Source organism: Halictus rubicundus, chromosome 6 (genome assembly GCF_050948215.1).
Source record: "Halictus rubicundus isolate RS-2024b chromosome 6, iyHalRubi1_principal, whole genome shotgun sequence".
NCBI lineage: Eukaryota > Metazoa > Arthropoda > Insecta > Hymenoptera > Halictidae > Halictus > Halictus rubicundus.
Genome location: NC_135154.1, coordinates 13,744,242 through 13,770,693, shown reverse-complemented (window position 1 = coordinate 13,770,693; position 26,452 = coordinate 13,744,242). Strand labels below are relative to the sequence as shown.

General features: G+C 41.2%; 1 protein-coding gene across 7 annotated transcripts in view; it reads left to right on the top strand.

Moving 5' to 3' along the window:
- Positions 1-25,000, top strand: part of Krt95d (phosphofurin acidic cluster sorting protein KrT95D) — a 71,154-nt gene extending 46,154 nt beyond the window's left edge. For 2 of the 7 annotated variants that reach the window (XM_076790056.1, XM_076790062.1), the window contains exons 2-12: positions 911-1,214; positions 2,322-2,609; positions 3,921-4,053; positions 5,360-5,515; positions 9,143-9,247; positions 15,759-16,027; positions 16,936-17,141; positions 17,510-17,857; positions 18,046-18,443; positions 18,506-18,682; positions 19,070-25,000. In XM_076790056.1, coding sequence (XP_076646171.1) covers positions 911-1,214; positions 2,322-2,609; positions 3,921-4,053; positions 5,360-5,515; positions 9,143-9,247; positions 15,759-16,027; positions 16,936-17,141; positions 17,510-17,857; positions 18,046-18,443; positions 18,506-18,682; positions 19,070-19,203 — 2,518 coding nt within the window. In that variant the 3' untranslated portion in view covers positions 19,204-25,000. The remainder of the gene's footprint in view (positions 1-910; positions 1,215-2,321; positions 2,610-3,920; positions 4,054-5,359; positions 5,516-9,142; positions 9,248-15,758; positions 16,028-16,935; positions 17,142-17,509; positions 17,858-18,045; positions 18,444-18,505; positions 18,683-19,069) is intronic. The other 5 variants (XM_076790057.1, XM_076790059.1, XM_076790058.1 and 2 more) reach the window with 5 other exon arrangements.
- The last annotated feature ends 1,452 nt before the right edge of the window (positions 25,001-26,452 follow it).

Genomic DNA, 26,452 nt, shown 5'->3' with positions numbered 1-26,452 from the left:
GTGGAGTGTGGTACTTTGTACAGGAAAATGAATGCTGAAAAAGGCTCATCGAAATTGCAAAAGCTGCAGACTTTTCAGAAACAGTGGGAGAGGGGTGGGGGGAATCGGGGACGCTCCGGTTCAGAAACGAGGCCGAATTGAAGCTCAAAGCAAAAACCGTGGTACTGTCGGTATCGATCAGGTGGTACGTAGACACCGATAACAATCATGTTCGTTTGAAGACGTCACTGCGATGCCGTGCCGTATGAAATATAGATTCGCGCCTCTGCTCGTGATGTGTGTACAGGATATTCCTAGACGATTAGACCCGTCTGTATCCTTCGAGGATCGTGCAGAAAGCTTTTACCACCGAGAACTGTAATCAGTCTGTATCCTTCGCATTTGTTTACCACTAACTGTCTTTATCGTAGCGAAGATGCTGATTGAAAACATTCTTGTAGACTCTTGAAAGGGAACATCGATTTACCAATTTTCCCAGCTTATTAAAGTTATTAAAAATTGAAAGACGTCTTTTATTTGGCTCTTGTTTCCTGCAACGGATCAAGAGAATTTTGATTTCGATCCCTCGTCTAATTATTCATATTCTCTACAACCCGTAAACAATTAATTCTTAGAAACCAGAGGGAAAACGTCGTCGGACCTACGTATTTATTTTACCACTGATACAAACAGGAGTGAATTAATTTATAAAAATCGGTGCCAGCTAAAAGAGACAAGGACGATGATCAGATTCTTGATCCAGGTTGATTCTCGTAGACCAGGTTGGCCAAGAAACGCGCCGAATGCCATCGTTTTCAATTAAGTCGTCGATGTCGTGTCTAGCGGCCGTATCGCCGAGCCGAATCTATTAGCTAATAAATCCGTCGTTAATGAGAAAATTTCAAGTCAAAGGTCTCCGCGTGTGTTGCAGGCTGTGCTCCCTGACCCTGACCCGGCTGGTGGTTCTACGGCCATTAGGCTCCGATCTGACATCGATCAGCATAGCCGTGAAGATGCACGGCTCGAAAAGGACGCTTCGCTCGAACGAGATGGCTATACCGCCCAGCGGCATGCTGGACACCGAGCTCGAGCTGCAGTTCGCTCTTCAGTATCCCCATTTCCTGAAGAGGGACGGGAACAAGCTGCTGATACTGCTGCAGAGACGGAAACGCTATAAAAATCGTACGATGCTCGGCTACAAAACCCTCGCCGAGGGAGTCATCAACATGGCTCAGGTGAGTCGATAGGAGCCGAGTGTGTGTGTACGTGTGTACACCACCCCGGTGAAGGTGGAAGCCTCAACCCTTTGATAAGTGACCGTTAAAGGCACCGAAACCATGACGACAGCGGTCGCCACCGTCAAACCGCTATTCCGGTTTGTATCGTACAGGTGACGATAATGAACACAGCATACCTGGAACCAACCCGTGGTTTAGGAAAATTCTTGCCGGTCAGGCCAATGGTGGGATTATCGGGTGGTCGCTAACGTATTGGGTTCAGGTTTCGGTTCTTTTGTTTCGCCGGCTACTGCCGTGTGATGAAAATTAGTAGATCAAACACGATACAGTGAAATTGTTTAAGGCATTTAAAAGTAGTGTCGTATGATTTCCAACCATTGAAAATAGTTGAGAAGAGAAACAAATGTTTAAGCAGCCCGTGTATCTCGCAATTCTATTGAACATCTTTTATTTTTTCTTGTCAAACGTCAGCAAGCCCGAGATAGTATCTAGTTTAACCTCTTACGATACAACTCTTTTGTTCTTAATTGTTGATATTTCTGAAATCTATACCACCATACCCGCGACATTCTTCTGATTGAAACGAGCCGAAACACGACACAGTTCCGAGCAAATTTGCTTGTTAGTTCGGATAATAGAGGTTCTACGTCAACACGAATTAAACAAGTAACTATGATCCAAACGGGGTCGTGTTTGGAGTCCTTTCAATCAGAAAAGTGTCACGGGTTCATCGGTAAACATTCGATAAAGATACAACCAACGGTTTAATCGATTTTACAATAAACATCGAAATTCGACGGGGCAAATTAAGCCGTAGAAATGTTCGTCCGAAAAATCGCCGAATTGGACGATTTTTAAGAACGTTATCAACGGAACGATCTCATTGAAATTTTTTGTGCTTGTGACACAGTATTGAAACTGTCCAGTGACAAATTTCCGAGCCAAAGTAACAAGTACAAGGGTGTATAAAAAATTGTGAAAGAGAGCTGCGTCTCGTTAGCACCTGTAGTGCCAGCGGGGAGCTTGATCAAAGTTTCGAGTTTCGCGCGGCGAACGTTCATCGATGCGAATGTTAACGGGGATAGATGTTTGCGTGCACCACAGGTCCTGCAGAAGCAGATGGACCTGGAGCTGGAGCTGGTGTCCTACAAAGCCGAGAAGTACGCCGGCCACTCGGTGGCTATCGCTCGAGTGAGCGTGGTCGCGTTGAGCTCGCAGCCGGTCGACCAGGACAAAAGACTGATGAATGACCCGAGCGAGAGACTTTGCCCAGAATACAGCGACGAGGAAGAGGAGTTCAGCTCGGAAGGCGAGGCGGAGGGCAGCGACAGCGAGCCGACTCTCGAGATGCACAGGCGGAAGAGCCGAGCGAAGATTCCGGCGAACGCCAGGGTGCGTGAAACGAATTAGTTCTGCTTTGTTAAATCCTCATCGCGTCCTGTCGCTCCTATCGAGGAACGCTTCTTCCCTCACGCCATGGGACATCCATCGACCATCCTCCTCCGTTTCCGTTACCTACTCTGTCCCACTTTGTTACGCTTTTGTGTCTCCGCTTCGCGCCCAGTGTTCGCGCCCCAGCGAGCATTTCGATCATTTCTATCGAATGTGAACACTGTTGGCTGTCGTACATTCGTTGGCATTAGCGTTAACAGTGCCCACTTGTCGGCTGATTTTTACTCATTCTTCAGCGGATACTTGAAATTGTTTTTTGATGCTGATTGGAGATTAGGAGGCTAGTTCTGATAGCTTCATACATTTTTCGTTTGCACAATCCTCGAGCTATATAAAAATTCGCGGAAACACAGTATCAAGAATTAGTTTAATTATCTTATCCCGACCGGATACTAGAAGTACAATCTATGTACGTGCTGATTGACTTATGTATCAGCGACCAACCGCTGGATTGTACTTCAGATAATACTTACCATCATTCTGGGATAAGATAAATAAAGCGACACATAACGCTGAAGTAGTTTTATTCTGTACATTTCGAACGTGTATAGAACATTTCCAAAATACAGTCCAATACATCCACGGAAAGAAATCATTGTTCAAACCTTTTTATTTCATGAGTGTATTTTATCGAATCGTCAATCGATTTCAGTATATTTTCTGTTCCAACGTATCTTTTGTTGAACTAACAGGACCATTTATTATTCATTTTTGTATTGTGAAAAGTAGATCCACAATTTCAGAATCGATGTGTTGCACGAATTTAGAATCAATTGTGATCGACAATTTATCAAGTCTGTATAGTTCGGAGAATATTGTGCCGAATCGTTTGAAACTACGGTTTGCAGAACCGGTCTCCTAACGTCCGTGGAAGCCTAATTAGTGTTGTCCCGAAAATTGTAGCGGACGTAGAAACGTGGCAGTGAGCAGTGAAAATGATTGGAACACCGTGCCCGGGACACGGGGTAAACTTTGCTCTAGCCGTGTACTAAACTCGCTAAACGTTTACTTTACTATTTTTATGCGCCGAGTCGGCCTTTTGGAATTCTCTTTGAAGTCGTTTTTGTTATGCCTCGTCTTGCGTGTACGGCGTTCGTCGACCATAACAGCGGGAACGGCCGGTCTCGATGTTCCACGAAATCTCTTTTTACGTTTCGCAACACTAGATCACAAGATACACTACAACGCTGAACGTCCGCTGAGCTTTGCAAAGATCCCATTAAAAAAAAGTGTCATTTCTATGATTTCCAGCGTTTAATAGAACGATTGTCGCTGTTGCAGCAAAGGAATTTAAAGCAGAAGTTCATAGCCCTTCTGAAGCGACGGTTTAGGGTATCCGAGGATCTAGATCAGGATCAAGAGGAGATCGGGCAGAAACTTTCAGGTAAATAGCTCCGTCTGATATACAGGGTCCCCCCCGTTAAGTTGTGTCACAATTTTTTAGACATTTCCGACCAAAAATATGGTCCGAACAATTCTATGATGTCCAAAACATGTGGTGCCATTTAAAAAAGTCAAGGTGACCTTTACTTTTTTACGTAACAAACATTTTTTTAGATTTAAGAATATGCGAACACGTAGCTCGCCAAGTACCGACAAACTTTTGTCTAAAACATTTTTTAATTGCACTATCGGAAATGCCTAGAAAATGGTGACATAACTGGACCCTGTATAAATGATTTTGCAACGTTCCGATACCTCTTGCATCCTTTCGTGTCCGGCAGGCAAACGCGATTGTTCCTTAGTAATTTTCAACAGCCACATCACGGTAAATTAGCCTTAAGTTAATTAGAATGAGCAAGGTAATCGGAGGTAAAATTCGTTCCAACGAGAACGTTAAATAATTTGTAATACAAGCCAATTTTCACTCGTTACATGCGGTTAAAGCCGAATCAGCAACCGCGATTGTTCAATGACGATTGATTGAACGCGTTAACGTTCGCTCCCGGACGTCGTCGTTTGCCGTTTCCGATAACGAGAAATCCGTTAACGACGTTAACGGATGTCGGTCCACCTCGTATTAATTGTTCATTTAATTCACCGCTAATAACGGCGAAAATTAAATTAGAGTGGGCAGACATTTTTCTGTTCCAAAAAATACGAAACCCCTGCGTCTTCTCGCGGAAATAAAAATGTTTTTAATTAGCGACGTAACGAGAAGTGGCTTTTGCGATTGTTGTTCTCATGATCGTTCTCTTGTTATGTTATAGTCGATTACCTTTATATTTATATGCATCATATTCCGAAAAAGTCAAGAACACTTTTAATTTCTGTTCGATCTCGACAGAATGAAACCGACAATAATAATGCACGGATTTTATTGAAAATTTTTGTGTACGTAACTGTGTCTCGTAACAAATTTTCACGTTCAAGCAATAAGTAAAGGAGTGTATAAAAACTTGTGAAAGTTCCGTGCCCGTTTGGCAGCGTCGGTGAAAATGGCAACAGTCCGAGAAATCGACGAATTGGACAATTTGTAAAAACGTGTAACTAATGGAAGGATCTTATTGAAACTTTTTCTGTACGTAGCACAGTGCTAAACCTATCTTAACAAAAAATGTCGGGTAAAACTAAAGAGTGCAAGGATGTTCGAAAAAAAGAAAAAAATTGTAAAAGTTTGATATCCCTTTGGAAGCACCGGTGATAAAAGGTAAATGTTTTAAGAGAACACAACGGTCTGTTTTCCGAAGGCGGAGATATGGAGATCGAGGATCTGTTCCACGAGCTGGAAGACCTGTCCGATAGCGGTCCAGAACTGGACACCATGTCAGTGAGCAGCACGCCTAAGCCATCCCTGCGTCCCTTCTTCAGCTCTAGTCGATCCCTTCTCGCGCCTCCTCATTCCGGTAAGTGAACGGATCCACGCGAACGTCCGTGTACAATCCGTAACTAGAATTTTCGTAACTCCCCGTGACACATCTCGGAGAAAATGCTTCCTGCGACCAGTTACACGCGTTACCGTCGTGTGATAAGAGATTGACAATGCAATTCTGCCCCCTTCCCCGTGTTATCGGTCTAAATGCCCCTTCTGTTCTATAGGTACACGGTAAGGAATGCTGGTGTATATTACGTATATTCACAGAGTATTGTATATCATGACTCGCTTCTGCTAGAGAGTAAAGAGTACAAGTTGCAATTTACCACTTGCACTTTCTACAAACTCGCGCCAATCCGTTTGTTAGACGAACAATGCCGATGGCTCGGTATACCCTGACCGAACTGTACGGATCTTCATGCAGTTTGTTGCATGCGCAAACTCGTGAGATGCAGACGTTTGAAGAGAATGATATTTTAATTATTTTAGAGGATTATTAGTGCTTCTCACATTTTTAAATCGACGAGCAGAATGTTTCTGCAGAACGCGACTTTGATCATATGATACACACAAATTAGAGGGTACATAAAAATTTGTAACTGTACGTTGAAGTATTGCCAATTTCGAGTACCATTTTGTAAAATGATTTCTCTTGAAATGTTTGACTGATCTTGCGTTGTTTGTATTTTAATCTTCTGTTGTGTTCGTTGAAGATTAATCTCGCGCAAGAAATAAGGAATAAAACGATTTTTAAGGCAAAGGTACAAAATATTAATTATGATAAATTGCCTGTATTATTAGGAACATTTCTTCAGATATGAAATATTTAAAATACGTTGCTTTTGGCTTTCAGAATATCTTTTAAAGATTATAAGCAGGATGAATGATTAAAAAAGAGGTGGCCATTCATTTTTAGCTCCTGATTCCTACGTTTCTAGTCACTGTATAGTCGACCCAGCCTGCAGCATAGTCGGATAAGCTATCTTTGACGCGAAAGATTATTATCCATTGGACGAATAAATCTCTCCGAGTGATTCAGAGGATCCACGTTTGTAGAAAGTGCACGTCCTCGTAATTTTGTTCGTTCACGATTTCGGCCATAATGTTGACGTCTTGGTGATGCAGCATGATATGGCTGTTGCAGTTCTCCGATACCCTCCGCCAGTGTGATGAATAAACTCGTTCGGATTTTGATGACGGAACCATCAATTTTTAAACGGTTCCAAATTGGTTTGCTCGCGCGTATCGATTTCGACACGTAAAAAAAGTCAAAGTTGAATCGTTCGAATTTTCTATCGAGCATACTCCCAACATTATTTTTTTTTTTTTTGTTTTTATGCAACCGTGTCTGTATCAGCAAAACAGAGAGTAATGAAAGTAATTAAAATTCAAAGGGTACGGGCAGTGTCCTATGAAAAAATCCGTATAATGTCTTAATTATGGAACGCATTATTAAACTCATGCATGAGCAGTTTACAAATTGCGATTCGAGTCTTGATTAATGAAGAGTTATGATGTATCATCACGCGTAATTGGTAGTCGTTAATATCATCATCGTAATATGCAGCACGCGATAGTATCGGGACATTAACCGGTCCACTGAAATCACTTTCTTATGATTCAAGCATGCTGACTCAAGAAGTGAGTCTGTCATTTAAATTGCCATTGAATTAGGCTACAATGAGGTTGACAAAACTTCGTGGAACACAAATTTTAACGAGCTTGACGATTTCTCCGTTGGAAATCCGAACGAATTTATCCGTCATGTTTCGACACGTTTAATTTAAATTCATTTCGTTTGACGAACGTCTCGCAATTAGGAGCTATACGTTAAGGAATAATTACCGAAAAATTTTCTATCGCGTTGCGCCATTCAGCGATATCGAAATCATCGATCGGAACAGTTTAATTATATCCTTAACGAATATCCCCGTCATCTCGCATTTATTTGTTACGAGTAATGTTTGTTCTCATGTAACCTGGCTTATGCTATGTTCTACCCATATACCGCACTCTTATATGTCTATCTCGTTGATTAACGACCCATTCGAGGAAACACGTAATTACCCAATTATTTAAAAAGAAAGTAATCTCTTGTAAGATCATCCCTTCCACGAGAGGAAAAAGAAAATGTTACGAGGATCAATCTGAAAATATTGAAATATGAAATAATTTTCTAATAATGCTCGGATAAACAGTTTGTAATTCATTTATTTTTTTTTCAAGATAGATCAACGTGATTATGAATAAAAAGGAATCGTTGAGAAACACAAAAGACTGTTGTTGAGACAGAATAATTGGCTTCTCGATTTTTTTTAAATAATATCTCACAACTCGTAGAGATCATGCATAAATATCACTCGCCATGTAATCGATAGCTTTACTTTATTTCGTCGTGTGTGTACCTACAATATGGCTAACATTATTTGATAATTCGTTGTACCATGTTTCGCTCGTCAATAATTTTATTCGAAATTAATCGTGTGGGAAGCGTCGCGCCAACGAGCGAGAAGATTCCAAGTGTATTTTAGAATTTAAGGAATGTATGCGAGTTCAATGTGGCCGGCGACTTGCACACAGTGAAACGTTTCAACACTTCCGGAACGATTCTCGTGATCCACGATCCCCAGTAGAGTTCTCGGCGTAGAGGATTTCGGGTGCAAGCCATGTCCACTTGGAAAAATTGCAGTCCGAAAAAGCGGTGTCCTCTCGAGGAAAACTCTTCGGCGAGGCAGAAATCATAACCAGCACGAAAGAGTACTTCTCGACGCAAATACGAAGAGATAGGTAGACACCAGCGAGCCCTCTAACATTTATAGCGATGCAGAACACCGCTGCTAAATCTCTTGAATTTTTTAACACTAGAACTACGATAGACGATTAACAACTACGACTGTGATAATAACAGGATTAAACTTATTCGAAATTCATAGGATTTTCACGGTGGCGTGTACTCGAGTAAAGAAGTATACTAAAACGTTTCTCAATAAAATACGAGGTGTCCCAAAAAAATGTGTACACGGTTTGAATCTTGGTCCACTCATTATTTCCAATTAATTGCACCCTGAGAAGAAAGAAAAATCAGAAAGTCGAACAGTGTATACAGTGTGTTCTCGATATATGTCAACAACGCGGGTCTTGCCAGCGTCGTGGGGATAGTTCCGCGACGTTTGTCATCCAGGCCTTGGCGACATATATCGAGAAATCACAGTACATGTTTTCGGGACACCTTGTGTTTCTATAACTTCACGAATTCTGAAAGAAAAAATCTGAAATCCGACGGACACGGTAGTTCTAGTGTTAACGCGTAACGAATAATTACTGCCAACGATAATTACATCGGTTCACCCCTTCACAGGGGGATGATAAGAGGACCGAGTTTGCGCCCGAAACGCCTTGAAACGTTCCCTCGACGGTAGAGTTTGCATTTGAATTCCGACATTTACAGTGGAAGAGCTCTCCCGTGGTCGTCGTCTCTGTCGTAACGTTGATTAGGGTGTCAGCATTGTTATTACTCGCCGGAAGGCGATTAGGCGGCTAAGAGTATAAAAAGATATCCGGATAAAACGATTCGTAGCCCGTACAGGTCCAGATATTTTTTAACTAAGTGAAAGTCTGGTGGGTTGGCTTTGCATTGTTGCATGTTACGATTCGGTAGTAGTAACCAACGAGGAAACCGGATGCAATCCTGCGACGGCCGTAGGTCAACAGAGCGCAGGTCAGCCACCTAAAGAGAAACATCGTGTCGGACACACCACGCCAGGTATGTTAAACTATGTACGCAACACGCACACAAACACACGTACACGTACACACACACACACGCTAATATACAAACAAAAAAATACACACGTCGTGTTTTATTGTAGCAGGATTTAAGGATAATTTAGCTGGATCGTTTTAAGGACCTTTGCTTCTCACCAAACGAGCATGGCTGCGTAAATCTAGCATGATACTACTCATTCTTTTCTTAATCAGTTTCTTGGTCACGCGACGGCCTTTGCTTGCTCGATCTGTAGCTCCCAGAAAAGATCGGGAGAACAATTCTAGGACTTTCTTAAACGAACTATGATTTTTGTTTTGTTAAATTGCCGTCTAGTTTTTGGAAGACGTTTTCGGAAACTCGGTATTTTTAGCATTTAACAAGGAAACAGCTTTGTTCACGTTGAAATGAAGATTCTGGAAAAAATTTAATACATAATAATGTGGGACAGTATAACATAGAAGTTGTAGTATCAGAACTATTAACGTTGATTGTTTAGCATCGCCCGTCTTGAATATAACTTTGTTTTCAATTAATAATTGGAATAGTTTCTTTCTGTTCGAGAATTTTCAATCTTTTTATCAGAATCGCTAAACGGAGACGATTAGCTAGAAAATATAGTGTACATTTATTTTGCTAGCAAGAAGTATGGCGAACGCAATTTTTTTGAGAAATAAAGTTTCGATAGAAAAAGATAACCGAGGCGGATGAAAAAGAAACGATCGCCTAGAAAACATTGTGTAAATTTATTGTGGTAGCGCGAAGTATGGCGAAAACAAGGCAGAGACATAGTTCATGACCCGCCACTTATGGCCGGCAGCGTACACGGTTATGCTGTCCGCGCTCGTTCTCGCGCGCGCGGCTTCCGAGTTAAGTGGATTACCCTGTACTATTCCATATTTTATACTTATCGAGTTGGTGTCGGCGCTGTATCGTGTGTCCCAACACCGTCGAAACCGTTCAAGTTTCATTCGGAACAACGCAACTGTTACGCGTCGACCCGCGGTATAAGTTGAGATCTCGCCTTTCGGGATCCGATACTTGTTTCCTTGTAACGTGTGTAAGATACTATGCTAGTCGCTCGCCTGCAACCTGAACGAAACGATCGATATATACAATCCAGCCTGTACGCAATTTTGTAGATTGGAGAAGGAACTCCAGCGCATGAATGACCCCTGCTAGTCGGCAGAAGCTTGGTGTGTCGATCGAAATACTCGGTAATTAGGTGCCCGATTGTAGTTTCGCAAGTAGAGCCTGATCGAATGTTGATCTCTTGCAATTTACCAATTTCGATGTCCGTTTGTAAGTATCACTCTCGAATCGGCCGTATGCAAGGATAATCGAAGCATTCCGTACTATCGCATTTGCCGCATTTCTTACCCTCGGACGGGTCGAAATCGACCCGCTTTATTGAAATCGGCCGACGATTCACGGTTCTATCGATAATTAGTAGACTATGGATTTTAAATGTCAAACAATAATTAAGAATATTGGCATGTAATTGCGTAAAAACTTTTAAGGGATGAAATTAATTTTTATCTAATTTCTGCTTCCCACAATCAACGTGGAACATCTTTATTTTGCATAAAGAACCGCAGTCTAATAAGTAGGTACCTATTTCCGACTCTTTAACCCTAAAGAGCACAGGTTGGATCCCTCGGATCTACGAAAATAAATTCGATCTCTTTCATCTTTCTCAGAAGTCATTTTTAACTGGTTTCAACTGTACCGATTAGAAGCAAAAGTATAGTTACAGTAGATTCTACATTAGAAAGTATAATTCGGGAATGAGGGATGAAATTTTTCGTGGAATCTGTCTCAGATAATCGACCTTCAAAGTTGGTTTGAGACGCACGCCTCTTCCGCGTATAAAATAAAACGTAGTACAGTGATCTCTCTATATATGTCGCCAAGGCCTAAATGACAAACGTCGTGGAACTATCCCCGCTACCGCGGCCATACCACGTGAGGTGCCACAAAGCTCTGGATCTGGTGTTGTTGGCATATATCAAGAATTCACTGTATTCGGTAGGGATACGAAACATCAGTTAAAAATTGTTCACTTCGTAAATTTGTGTACAAGACATAAGACAAATCAGTCGAAGTTCGGTATTCTTTAAATTGCTGTTGCAATTTATCCTGCCCGTTTCAATCAAAAATTCGTTAAATAATTACTACCGGCTATCCAATTAATGAATACATGGCTCCGTCCGAGGGTATGCCACGCTTTTCTCTCCGAAGCTTGAAAACTTCAGTTGTTCTTGCATCGTACCCGAACAGACAGCAACCGGCAGTAGTTGTAAACGATGTAAAACCGCACGCAACGAATGTAACCGCTGCAGAGAGAAAGAGAGAAAAATAAATGTTTCTTTGGCATCTCTTGTAGTCGTTTTTTTTTTTTTTTTTGGTCATTGCTTCTGCGACAACGAACGGACGGAAACTCTCGCTCTATCCTCGCCGACAAAAACAACAGTTTTCTGGCCGCTCTAGACGCTCTTTCGCTGTTCTCGATCGAACCCCGAAGCACCTGCAGGAAGACTATACTTCTATATGTCTGTGTGTCTGTGTAATATGTCTATTCCGCAGCTTCTCTGTATGTAGCGTTTTGTTTGAAAAATCGTACTCGAAATCCTGTCCGCTGGCCTTCTCTCTGTTTCCGTCTCTATCTATCTGCTCGTACGTACATATATTTCATATATATGTATATATATATACATGTATATATACATGTATGTATATATCTATATATCTCTCTTTATTACTGTCAATTACTGTGTATCTAATTTTAGAACTAACACCTCGTTTCCGTGGTACGCCGTCCGAATGCGACGATTCGATCGTTTTTCGAGTCGGCGAAACGTGTTCGATCATGCGATCGTAGATTGTTTCTATGTTGAAAACCGGCTGCGTCGATCACGAATGTTGTCTAGCGCGGTTTGACCCTGATTGTGATTTAGTAAGTTCACATTCTGCATACCGTGTGGCCCGGGACTAACCGTCGAGACACCTGAGCGTGCTGTGTTCTAGTAACAATCGGACTTCAGCGGGGATCGTAGTTTCCCGACGGGTGGCGCTTAACGGATCTCTCGAATTCGTTGAAACTTTTTATTTCATTTCCGATCGGACTCTTTGAACTGTCGTCTGTCGCTCGTGGCAAGTCGACGCGATTTTCCCCGTTTCCTTGGAAAGTTTCATGACTTGTGAACGACGCGAACGGTTTTATTTTTATTCGGACCCACTTTTCCACAAAGGGAAATTCCGCAAGGGACTTGAATTCCCTTTCAACCCCCTTCAATTTCCTTGAATTCCCTTTCAACCCCCTTCAATTTCCTTGAATTCCCTTTCAACCCCCTTCAACTTCCTCCAATTCCCTTTGAACTCCCTTCAATTCTCTTTCAACTACCGTCAGCTTCTTTTAGTCCCCTTTCAACCCCCTTCAACTCCCTTTCAACTCCCTTCAATTTCCTTGAATTACCTTTGAACTCCCTTCAATTCACTATCAACTCCCTTGAATTCCCTTTCAACCCCCTTCAATTAACTTCAATTTCCTTTCAACCCCCTTCAATTTCCTTGAGTTCCCTTTCAACCCCCTTCAATTAACTTGAATTCCCTTTCAACCCCCTTCAATTTCCTTGAATTCCCTTTCAACCCCCTTCAATTTCCTTGAATTCCCCTTCAACCCCCTTCAATTTCCTTGAATTCCCTTTTAACCCCATGAATTTCCATCAATTCCCTTTCAACCCCCTTCAATTCTTTTCCAACTCCCTTCAATTCCCTCTCAGCCCCTTTCAATTCTCTTTTAACTCCTTAAATTTCCTTTCAATTCCCTTTCAACTACCTTGCGTTCCCTTTTAACCCCATGGACTTCCTTCAATTCCCTTTCAACCCTGTCAACTTCCTTCAATTCCCCTTCAACCTCCTCCAATTCCATTTCCACCCCCTTCAAATCTGGTTTCCCAAATCTCGAGTCGTTCAACCCTTCACAGCGTTGTGGCATTTTCTGGATTGCTTTCTTTCATTTTGAGATTTTACAAATTTCAATGTCTCTGTAGAGTACCATAATTTTGAATTTATTCAAGAAAATCGACCGACCTGCTCGCTCAGATTTCATATCGTCGACTTGCCGCCGAGTAAAAGGTATAAACGATACAGCAACCTGGAAAGTTCTAGAATAAAAGATCACTTTGGAACTCTTTTGTCCGCAAAGGTTTACAGTGTTTACTCGATATATGTCCGAAACACGGGTCTAACCAGGGACATGTATCGGCCAGGAGATACTGTTCTCTGATTCACCTCCGCGACCGAGGTCTCTCAAGCTTCTTGGCCCCTCACAGGGTATACCCCGCGGTAGTGGGGTTAATTCCGCGACATTTACCGACCATGCCTCGGCGACATATATAGAGAATTCACTGTAATTGGTTTATCTCGTGTTATCTCGTCCTGCTGTTACAACTGCAGTAGAACCTCCGCTATCCGAATTAATCAAGGAAACACGAGTGGTCGGATAATGGAACAATTACCTAGTTACAGCGTTGGATTAGATCTTTTACTGATTCGTAGAATAAAGAGTATTTTCTTTAGACTGATTCATTTGTATAAAACATTTTCGGATAATAAAGAATTCGGGCGTCTAAGGTTCGGATAATGGAGGTGTCACTGTACTCATATTTCTATCATATTGATTTTTTTATCATTGTTTATTGTTGTTGATATCGAAAACTCAAATTGTACCAAGGAAATGAGGGATGGACGATGATTAAGGGAAAGGTCAATAATTTTGAAAATAGACCAGCGAACCTAAATGTTGGGAAACTATGATCTAATTTGACATCCTACGATTCCTTCGGGAATCTGGCTGACACGTTGTCATCCGCGTTGCTAACTGCAAGCTCGAGACCACCTCTAGCGAACGAACAATGCTGTTGAGAATTCCGTGGAGCGATTCGATTGAAGAATGATTAGATTGTATATGAATTAGCGTAAATTAGACTCTCGGTTAGTGCAAAAACAGTCGTCAGAAAGAAATCGTTTTACTTAATGCAGTTGCTGAATGTTTTATATATCGGATAAGATTTTGCACAGAAGGTAATAACACTAAATTATAGGATAAAGATAAATTGTTCTAATGATGTAGTCGAGTTTAGTATTAGTAGTCATTCGAATAGGTAAGAATTTCTTTATAAACATCTCGTACTTGTTTAGATATAATTTTTATTTAAATAAATAATTTTGTTCATGATATTTGATGTCTTCGTGTGTTATTGTTATTACGGTTACTTTAGTTGGGGAGAATTACTAATTAATACCATTTCATGCATGTCTCTTAAAGAACTACTGTACAATTTTATATTATATGTTTGTGCATAAGTTTATGTTGAAATAATCTGTGAAATAAGCTATATCTCTTATAGCATTGTTACTAATAAAATATGGTGTTTTGTGTAATAATATTAACTCTACATGTACAAAGTTTGCACTATACTACTTTCGCCTCTAACCTTAGACATTCATGCTAGAGAAAAAGATCACCATTTAACCAACTTGAAAAGTCCGATCCTATTTCATAATTTTATTCTACTCTGCTCACGTCTGTCTTCTCAAGTCTATATCCGTAACATATCAATCGAATTGAAAAACATTGTCAACCACAATACTTGAAGTACAAGAAAACCGCAACAAAAAATCGCAGATCAACTTCTGAGGGGATCATTCCGAAGGGGAAATTTTTCTTTGAAAAATTATGGTACTCTGCAGAGACATTGAAATTTGTAAAATCTCAAAATGAAAGAAAGCAATCCAGAAAATGCCACAACGTTGTGAAGGGTTGAACGACTCGAGATTTGGGAAACCTGATTCGAAGGGGGTGGAAATGGAATTGGAGGAGGCTGAAGGGGAATTGAGGGAAGTTGACGGGGTTGAAAGGGAATTGAAGGAGGTCCATGGGGTTAAAAGGGAACGCGAGGGAGTTGAAAGGGAATTGAAAGGAAATTTAAGGAGTTGAAAGAGAATTGAAAGGGGTTGAGAGGGAATTGAAAAAGAATTGAAGGGGTTGAAAGGGAATTGATGGAAATTCATGGGGTTAAAAGGGAATTCAAGGAAATTGAAGGGGGTTGAAAGGGAATTCGAGGAAATTGAAGGGGGTTGAAAGGGAATTCAAGTTAATTGGAGGGGGTTGAAAGGGAATTCAAGGGAGTTGATAGTGAATTGAAGGGGGTTCAAAGGTAATTCAAGGAAATTGAAGGCGGTTGAAAGGAAATTGAAGGGAGTTGAAAGGGAGTTGAAGGGGGTTGACAGGGGACTAAAAGAAGCTGACGGTAGTTGAAAGAGAATCGAAGGGGGTTCAAAGGGAATTGGAGGAAGTTGAAGGGGGTTGAAAGGGACTTGTAGGAAGTTGAGGAGGGTTGAAAGAGAATTGAAGGAAGTTGAAGGGAGTTGGTCTCGAGCTTGCGGCGGTGCGAAACCCACCGATGGTCGGCGCACTGCACCGAAGAGTAATGAAATTTCATTGCAGAGCGAGGCGTGGATAGGCAAAGCGATGATAGCTCCCGAAGAGCGGACAGTGATTCGCATCCCGAAAATTGGACGGATCACGAGGCGAACGATCCCCCGAATTACGTGCCGGGCTCTCCACCCAAGTCCGAGCAGCACAATAAAAACGAGGGCTCTGACAAAAGGACCAGACTTTTTGCCCGCGATAGAGGCACACCGGGTAGCAATAAGTCTAAAAAGCACAGCCTCAGCGTAGACTTGAAGCCGCCCGCCGACTTGAATAGCTCCGAGGTAGAATACTCAACTCACACCCACGCACACGCATACACGTAGTCGCAGAAAATATTCCATCGCGTGCGTCCTCCGTCAAGATGCACCCGTTTGTCCGGGGGAAAAAGGCTACGGTGTTCCACGGTTATTTGACACACACGCGCACTCGTATATTTTTTCCGTTCCGATCACGTAGATCATCGAGCTGGACTCGTTGATTTGTGGACACGATGATTTCAAACGGAGTTCAACTAAACACGCGTGTTACTTGTTCCTTTTAATTCGAAATCAAATTTGTGCTCTTTCCGCTGCGAGTATATAGCCTGGTTCATTATAATCTAGGGTAAGTAGGTCCTGGGAAAACGACCATATATTAGTTCCTCGGAAAGTTCATAATTTCTTAACGAAGATAAGACGAGTCCTGTGCATTTCTCATTTTATTGTCCGAAGAATTTTTATTTCCTCAGTAGATAGATTCTCTTTGTGTGCTCAGCTAAGTGAACCTTCCAGTGAAAAATCCCTCTATTCTCACGAAGAGCTTATAATTGATTACTGAATAATTTTGATCCACGTATTTCTCGATTTACTATCCAAAGAATTTTTGTTTTCCTTGGTAGATCGATTTTCTTCGTGTGTTTATCTGATGTGCAGTAGGGGTGAGAAAGGGGTAGAGGGACAATTAGTGGGAAGAATACGTCAAACAACTATGGAGCACTGTCTACAGTTTCTTTGTGAAGCCATTCTCTCTGATCTATCGACTATCATTTCGCAACTGTGCGAAATGAGCTGTGTGTGTGTGATTCTCTATGAAAACGTTCCTTGTCTTTTCAGTTTTATATTTTTAATTATCTCGCGCAACGGCCGGTTACGCGATCGTCTTCGTTAGGCGATAACCGAGCCAATATTGACGAATGTGTCCGGTGTTCCAGCCAAGGAAGGCGTTAGTGGAGCAATTAAGCCGCTTTTTGCCCGATGACAGCCTGCCAGACGCGGTGTCAATGGTCTCGTTAGCGGATCCAGGTGGAGCTCTGCTTGCCACGAGGCTTCAGGAAAGGAACCACCGAGTTCTAACCACAGCTTCTCCAGCAGACATTCGTGCCACGTTCACCTGCTTGGTCACACGAATACAAAAATTGTAACTATTGTTCCTCCCAACGAAATCTCTCTCGCTTAATCAACTTACTTCTCACCGACTTACCTACCACTTTACGTCCACTCCAAACTGGTATTCTTCGTTTACTCAAAAGAACAGTAGCATCTGCACAAAACTTTTGCACTACGGTGTGCATTCATTAATTATACATTCATTCAATTTATAACGCGTCTCAACGTACCTTTTTAAATAATTCGTTATTTCATTTCAAGTGTCTACACAAGCTCTAATTCTAGTGTCTCTGCGTGACAGGGCTGGAAAAATCGATAAAAAGCGCAGCCAGATTATAATTATATTATAATAAAATTGTTGTCTTTCATCGGATAATTAAAATATTATTATTTTTCTAGTTGCAATAGCTCGGCGAAGCCGCCAGCTCCGATCAAAGTGGTGATCGCCGGCGGAGACGGTTTCGTGAACGCTGTGCTTCGCCATTACGTGGATTTGCTGAGCTTTCGGCCGCCGGATTGGCAGAATTACCTCAAGTTCTTGGTCGTGCCCTTGGGCTCGAACACGTTGTCGAAGTATCTCAGCTCGATAGACGGGAAGTACTCGATGCTTTTCGGCGAAGAATGGAAGGAGCTGCTCGACAGGGAGGGCGGGGGTGCGAGCGAGTGCGCGGTTAGGGTGTCGGAGTATTTGGCCGTCTCTGGGACGACCTTGCTGTTGCCAATCGCTGAAGCCATGGTTACCTACAGGTAATCGAGCCTTTCCACCATTTATCACGATCTTCAATTCAGAAGACGATGATCAACATGATAGCTTACAAACAGACTGCGAACAGTGTAATAACTAGATTGCAGATTTTTTCAAGATTCAATATATAATACATTGTGAAAAGTAGTGTAGAAGGGCTGATAGGCATACTATTTAATGCTCCGTTCAGGGAGACGGACGACAGCAGCCAGATCTTCATCCCGTTCATAAACGACGTGCGAGTGGGCTGCCCGGACAGCAGTTCATCAGCATCGGTGGACCTGGACGAAAGCAACGCGACGATGTCCGGTTCTCCGCCATCTTTGCCACCACCTAGTCTACCGATTCCTCCACCAGGTCGGTTAACACCACCAAGCAGTCCGAACGTTGGCCAACCGATGAGGGAAGGCTGGGAACCGGTCGAATTGCAACTGGATTATTGGAGCAAGCAGACCCAGGGCGAAAAGGGCAAGAATACCTTGAGGCAAGCGTTCAGGGCTCTTCATGTTCAAAGACTCCCGTCGCTCGGCGAAATACCCAGCAACCATTTGTCCATGAATTACACGACCAAGGAGAAGAAACAGAAAAGTGGGTACACGCGACACCACGTTCGATTATTTACTTAATGAAGAATGTTTGAACGTTTTCAGATTACTTCCTTTTTGCTTTCTTTCACGTAATATCATCCCATAACGTTGCTACTTTTACAGTAATGAGATTGGGCAAGAAGAAAGAAAAAGAGAAGGAAAACGAGCCAAAGAGTCAAACGGTCGACGGCGTCACGCGACTAATTTGTTCCGCGAAAACTCATAACATTCCATTAAGAGGTGAGTTCTACGTTCAAACACTGTTAATTGATCCCCGTAGCGTTGAGTACCTTTGAATGATACCTACGCGATCAAGTTTCATTTCTTGTTGATAAGAAAGCACACTTTGAAGGGAAGGTACACTTGAACAAACCACGTTTGTTCAGAATGTGTTCCTTCTTTGATCAAATTAGTATTGGATCGAAAGAGAACTCTACCTTGTTTTATAAAAATATTTTATCGTTAGATTTCTGATTACTAAAGTCTTACCAACACACCTATCAGGAACCAGTCAATTTAACGACTATATTGTATGGAAAAGAATTAATAAATATTCGTTCAAGCAGCAATCGCAGATACGTATCGTACAAATAGCTTTCTAACGATACTGTTTGCTTGTCTTTGCAGTGAGCATCGACGGTACCGAGTGGTACGGCGTAAAATTCTTCCAACTGTCGGCGCAGTGGCAAACGCACATCAAGACGTTCCCGATAGCCCTGCTGGAGTACAATTCTCAACAGCAGTCTCCGAACCCGACGTAAACCTCCTCCGCACCCGTCAGAGGCCACACGTTTTACCGTTTATTTGTGTTCATCGATATTGCCAATTAGGATTCATCAGCTTAAGCTTGCGCGCAAACCCGATAACCATCAAATCCTAAAACAAAAGAAAACCGAAAGAAAGATTTAAAACAAAAAAAATGAAAGAGAGAGAGAGAGAGAGAATCTAATCCAGCGAGTAGAGCAGGCGTCGCGCGTAGTTCAGGATACGATTCTCCGCTTTGAAAAAAGAAAACAAAACAAAACAAAAACAAAAACAAAAGCTGGACGGTGGAGCTGACCACAGGCAAGTATCCCAAATCCTGCCAATTCTATATTGTCGTTGTTTTCTTGTCCTCCGTTGTTGCGATTGCGTTTCTCGAGAAACAGTTTATCGGCTTTACACGGAAGTGAAAACGGGAGCGCGCGAATAATTGCTTCGGAACAGAGACGGTCAACATATCGTATCGAAATTATTCATGGTGAAAACAAAGTCCGCAGATTCCGTTGGTTCGGACAGTCGTAAGAGATTTTCTAAAGAGATTCGCTCGGTTTGCGTAGGGACTGTTTTGTGAAGAAACCTCGACAGAAGCGGGACCGCGTTTTTCCAGCGGTTGTACGGCTAAGATAGATCTTTGTCTAGATCGCAAAAGCGACGAGAACTGGGGGACGTTCTTTTCGTTAAATTATATCTATTTATTTAATTAAAACGCGGCTCTGCGATAGACGGGGCGCGAACCAGCAAAGTGTTATCGAAGAAGTCTGTGATACAGGCAAACATTTCTCTTAGCGCACAAACCACGATTTAGCGAAGATGGCCGGTGACCGTTCGCCGATAGTGACAGACATTGACACACCCGCACAGTCACGCGCGTACACACGTACGCGTACAGGGAGACACAGGTTCGTCGAAAAGAGAATGACGAAAACAGTATGCGACGCTCCGGGAGATAGAAATCGATACGACGAAGAAAATAGCTCATTAGTTATTATACTCCTTTTCTCGTTTAAGATTTCGACGTATTTTTTGTATTCCATTTTATAGACTTTTAGCCCCAGGCTGCTGTAGTTTAAATACTCTATTTTCAGATTTTTATTATTTAATACGTTATTCCTAGTAGAAACTCGATTCCCGATACTTCAATAGCGTATACTCGACCGCGGTTATCGTTAAGCCTTTGGAATGCGTGCGAGAAGAGCAAAGGCTCTTCTCGGGTGGACAGAGACAAGTGGTTGAAGAGAGCGACGATGTTGCGCGTTTCATGGTGCGAAAAGACGCGACAGAATCAATCAGTTCGACTAGCCCCTTGCTCGTGATGAGGAATTCGGACAGAGTCCAATAAATATCATTAATCTCTTTGAAGTTGGAATAAAATTCTATTCGCTTGTTGTCGATAAACCTTTGGAAAATATACGGCATATAAGAAACACAAGTTTTCTTTTCCTTCTAGATAAAATGATGAACGATGCGAAAGTTCTGCTCACCGGAATCATTAAATGAATCGTAATGCAAGGGGTTAATCGTTCGCGTTGTCCAGACTAGAGAGAAAGGAACGAACAACGTGCTGCGAGCAACAGAGTCCCGGCTAGCTTGTCCTTTAGCCCTTCGCACCCTAACAACCATATCACGAGAAAAATGATAAACGATAGGAACTACTAACGTTAACGTTGTCGTAGGATTAGGAACAGAGTGAGAGCGAGCGAGAGCGAGCATACGCGAGAGAAACGTGGACGATTTTCCTCACAGGGGGAAGAACATTGTACTGTTAGCGTAAGGGTAGAACACTAAAACGAAACCGTACTTTTTTGACTATCTTCCTTTTTGATCTAGCAACGATGAGAAACTTTCAGCGGAGAAACGAAAAACGGAAAAAAAAGATTCTAGAACAGTGCTTTACTGTTTCCAGCGACGTAGCCGTCGCCTCGACTGCCTAATGCCAAATTGAGAAAAAGAAAAGAAAAGACAAAAAAAAAGGAAAAGAGAATAGCGAAACAAACGCCTACCGAAATTTTGCCTCCCGCACACCCAGAATCCCGGAAACGGAAAGAAAAGACTTTGAGGCGGCGTTCTGTTAGCGAAATGCGACAACGAAGCCCGACCCGTTAACGGCGGCGATTGCGTTTTGCCAAAGGAACATCAGCAGTGGAGTCTTTCCTTGTACACACCCAGGCCCACGCGTGCAGCGAGGATAGAAATTATTTGGACAGTGTAAGCGTGGAAATTACAAAATTATATAGTCTCCTTGTAAATTTTAATAGTCGCTGGACTGTGAATTTTATGATTAAAATTGGATAGTTGTACTCAAACGCAATAGAGAGCTTAAAAGAGCTTGAAAACATGTACCATTCACAACTTATTAAAATCATTAGCAGAAAGTTTTGTCGTTAATTAGAACTGAAAATGTTTACTTTGCGAAAAGATCCTCAATCTAACAACTGAAATACTTGGCGAGACAAATTGTATCATATTAATTATCTTCAGTCAGAAATGAGTTAAGAAATTTCAAGAATCTGAGATTGACTAAAATTTGATCTAAATTCCATAGTGTATTATTTCTTGTATATAAATTCTGAGCATTATTTTTCGAAAACTCGGAACTTGAGAAATAGAAGTCACCTATGATCCATTTAAACAGTGCAGCTGTTGTGTAAATAATTAGTTCAGAAAAATTGAATCTTAGAGGCTGAAGAGAGACTAGATAAAACACTATAAAACTGCAATTGTTGACGTAGAAAGCATCTGTTCTCACGCTTCCTGTACGAATACTTTCGCACCTCACTGTGTACATACATATGCATAGCCCACTTCTCCTGTTCTTTGCTAGTCAGCAATTAGTTCTTAACGAGTATCGAACTGCTAACGTAGTCTTACATTTTACATTTTTAACGGCTAACAGCGGTACCCTGATTGTGCGAACTCCCGGAATAATAGTGGACTTAAAACTAACGGATGGCAACGTATAGTCGTTGCAGGGTGATCGTACCAACTCTCGCCATTAATTTCACCTTTACGTTGCAAACGAAAATCTTTGCGAACGTGACACAACGCACGATATTATCTGAAAACATGGAAGATTCGCGACGACATTCCAATTTTGGAACAGAAAAGAATTTTCCCCTTAAGTTCGAAGTGGGTCATGACGTAAGGGTTGAGAAACAGAGGTACAGGAGAGTGCAGACTGAAGTTCTCGGCTGCTTTAAGACACTTCGTGAAGTGTTCTCAATTATCGCCTTAGCCTCGATCTTTCTTAAAAGTTTAAACGGTTTCAAGCTGCACAGGTTTAAAATCAAACTTGACGAATACGTTTCAGTTCGTGATATTAGCAAGAATTGTAATGTTCCACCAAAATTAATATTTGTATCCTGAAGGAGTGTAAACAGCCATTCTCTACATTTATAGTTTCACTTGGAATTCACAGGATCCTTGTCAATTTAAGATTAATTTTTCAGTTCCAATGCCGATCCTGATAAAATGTAATAAATTCTCAACTTTCGGAGATTAAAAATGGTTTACCGGAAAAAAATTGAAGTGATCCGGGGGGGGGGGTGTTCGAGAGTCAATGACGAGATGTTCTAACGATCGCACTTGCGTTTACTCGACATCCGTTGCCCTCTTTCGTTGAGCATGCTGAGTTGTTCTCAGCAGTCGAACCTGCCATACAATGTATGTATATATTTCTATACGTATATATAGATATTACACGCTCCCACAGTTTGAAGCATCTAAACAGTGTTCGCGCGTTGCTTCGCAGTTTTGCACAATATCGTTGTTTGTCCGTCACCGTTCACCGTCGACGATGGCGTCTCCCATTTTCGTGGAACTGTTCCACGGAGATTAAAAAGGAGCCTCGTGTTTTCAGATCCTGATCAGACTGTGCGTCTTTATAGAAACATCAATCTTTATTGCAGCAATCTAGAAAAATCAAAGGAAAATGTTTATACTTTATCAAACAATCCAATTGGACTCCAAAGAGGAGAAATAACACATTATTTCAATTCCCATCGAGTTTTAAATTTGTTATATTCATTAAGAAATGGATTCCTACTTCTTTGTACAATCATAAACTGACTCTTTTATTTGCAATCGTCTGCGTCAAATTGCAAGAAGCAGGAATTGAATAGAAAGTTGCTTCTCCTTTCAATAATCTTAACAAGCAGACAATATTTTTAAATTCTTCCATTAACGTAAGAATTGTACCAAATTTTAGAGTGTATTCGATCAGAGCACTAAGTTCGCAGCCTAATCGCGATAATCCTGAAAGCACGGGGTCCGACCGGTTCCCAAAATGGAGGACGCTGTCGCGAGTCGCGCGTAAGGCCCACTTTCGTTCCCGTGACCGCGAGAGTGCCCGAAAATACTATAATTACGATTCGTAGGCTCGCGAACGTTCAGTATTGAATCCGAGATAGAACTGGTCTTTTCCTTTACCTTTTGATTTTCCAACGGTAGCCTGACCGATAGCGTGTAAGTGATTTTACGATGTGTTAATGTTCCTCGAGATCTTCTGTTTTTTTATCGTCCAGCCCGACCGGGCCCAACCTGGCCCGATTTTTCTTTCCAGTTGAAAAGATTTTTCGTTCGCCAGTTGAAAACGCCTAGCGTGTTTTAGCGACGTTTATCTGTCGTCGAGTTTGCGTATAAGCTTTGTAAGACGACCGCGATTGAGTCTTTTCTAGGACCCCCGTAAGGTGTCCCAAGGACATCAGCGAGATGGAACCCCCTGTAACACGTGCTCACGGCCGAGCCTCGAAACGCGTTTTCCTTTTTCTTTTTTTTTTTTCTTTGTTTCTATTCCTTTCGTTTCGTTCTTTCCTTCTTTTCGTTTGATAAGGTTCTTCGTCGACGCACGGTGATCCAAGCTTCCCCTCCCCCCCAGTCGCGCGCTCGTTAAGACTTAATGATAATTCTCCAGATTCTAGTCAAAATATGAGACCGTTGTTGCAATTCGAATCGCGTACGATCGACGCGAGGATTATCGGGCCACCGTGTATGCTTTTATCGTATGCTAAGCGTGTATCGCGGATCCAACGGGATCCTCTATCGGGTCTCGACGATCACGATTAACGATCCATGGTACGCGAGAGCTCACGACACGAAGGCCGTCAGCACGTTTGCCAGGGGAAGTATTCTAAAAAGGAAACCGAAAAAGAATAAATAATATTAATAATAATAATAATAATAATATTAATGAATTTGCTATTGTTCGTCGGTGTATAGTAAGATTCAACACACGTGTGGGCGGGCAACGTCCAAGCTCAAAGCTTACAATAATTAAAAGAAATAATTAATATATATATACATCTATATATATTAAACGCGCGTGTTTGGTACAGCGTCTAAGGATCATTAGGTGGCGTCTTCATTTCCACAAGGTTTTTTAGACGTCTTTATTGTATTGCTTACAAACGGCGGCGTCTAATCGTACATGTACATATTATTAAACTTGTTATCAATAATATTAGAGAGTTCAATTAAAAGGGCTGTCAATGATCCCATCGGACGGGAGCGACTTGCGACCAATATGGCTGCTGGGACGACTTCCGGTTGCATACCTGTGGCCAGTCTCTTTCTTTCCTTTGTCCATCCTCTGACACCTACAACGAAGCTTGCTGCGAATTCTTTCAGTTTTTTTAACTCGACTGATGCACATGAAAGTTTCAGTCCCTTTTAGTCGGCATAGAACATTGTTCTTTCATGTGTTTCTTAGTACTCTTTTTATCAGAGATTATCTGCAACCGTCATGTGTTTAAATAATAATTTTTTAAACTCGATATTAGTTGTGAAACAACACTGCTTGCAGACTACTATATTGATAAAATCATAGAAATAAAGCAAAAAACATAAGAAGTTCTTATTTATCAATTTGCCAAATGATTCCTCCATTAACTTGGACGAATAAAATTTTATATAACGGAAAAACAAGATGAAGTTTGAATTCCCTTTTTTTGTTAACGTTGAATACAGTGTATATTTGTGTTTGTGTTAAGGAAAATATACAAAATTGTTGAATAATTCATGCTCCGAGGATAATACAAGATTTAATGAATAATATTAATGATAAATATTGTTAAAGGAACTATTTAAAGCGTCAATAACGCTCCAGCATCATCGTTATGTATATTTTATTAGTTTAATAGACGTAGCTTATCGTTTACGCTAGCACTATTAAAAAAATGTTCTGTCCTCGCGACGCAATATAGTGCACTTGTACTATAAAAGACTTGATAATCATTTATTTTATCAAGTTGAGTAATGTTGCGGAAGAGATAACGGCCATGTTGAAAAGTATAGACACCGATGCCTTCGTTAATGTTCTCAGCAACCTCAATTTGATGAACACAACTTTCAAAGTTTAATTTCTAATTTCTAATTTCTCTTCGAAATTCTACGCTAAAGTGAACACTTGACCATATCGCAAAATTTTAGTTACATAGAGGGAACGTTTCATGTGTATCAACGCCTATTTGTTCAAATGTCGCTTTGCAATTCTAAGAAGAAAAATGATTTTATTTTTTCTTTTGTTCAATAATTATTAACCACAGATTGACCATGACCATTAACCATGTTGCTATTCGAATAAAAATGTTTATTAACAACGATTACATTCTTCCAAAATATGAAACAATCTTTAACGAAATGTCTAGGTGAAAAAGTATTATACAATCGTAATACTGTTCAAGAAATAAAGATATGAATGAGTAAGAAATATCTGAAGAATGCAACAGGGTTCATTTTTTCCATTTTCACCCCATAGTGTCATTCTAAGATTGAGATTTAGACATAAAAATAACATAGATCAAACAATATTCTTTACCAGTTCAGAATTATGTTGCAATATTTAAGTTACGCTTTATCCTGATACATGAAGCACATTGTACACAGGATGTTATGTTACAACAATATTAATAATAATAATGCATATAGACCTCGTTACCTTGAAATAAATTTAATTCGTGTTAGTATATTAATATATTCATTTATATTTCTGCACGCGGGCTTCAAAAAGTATGCTAAGGTACGCGAGGTCCTTTTACCAGCCGTCTCTAAGAATGAATTTACATTGAAAGAAATTTATTTAGGTCAAGAATTAATAAAAGATTGAGCAGCGAAAGAGAGAGAGAGAGAGATTAAGAGAAGACACTGGAAATAAAATTCTGATAAGTGAATCGGCTAGCCTTTTTTAATTCAACTCCTCTATTGTTGATATAATAAATACGAAATACCTATATGTGATACATATTAAACTTAATG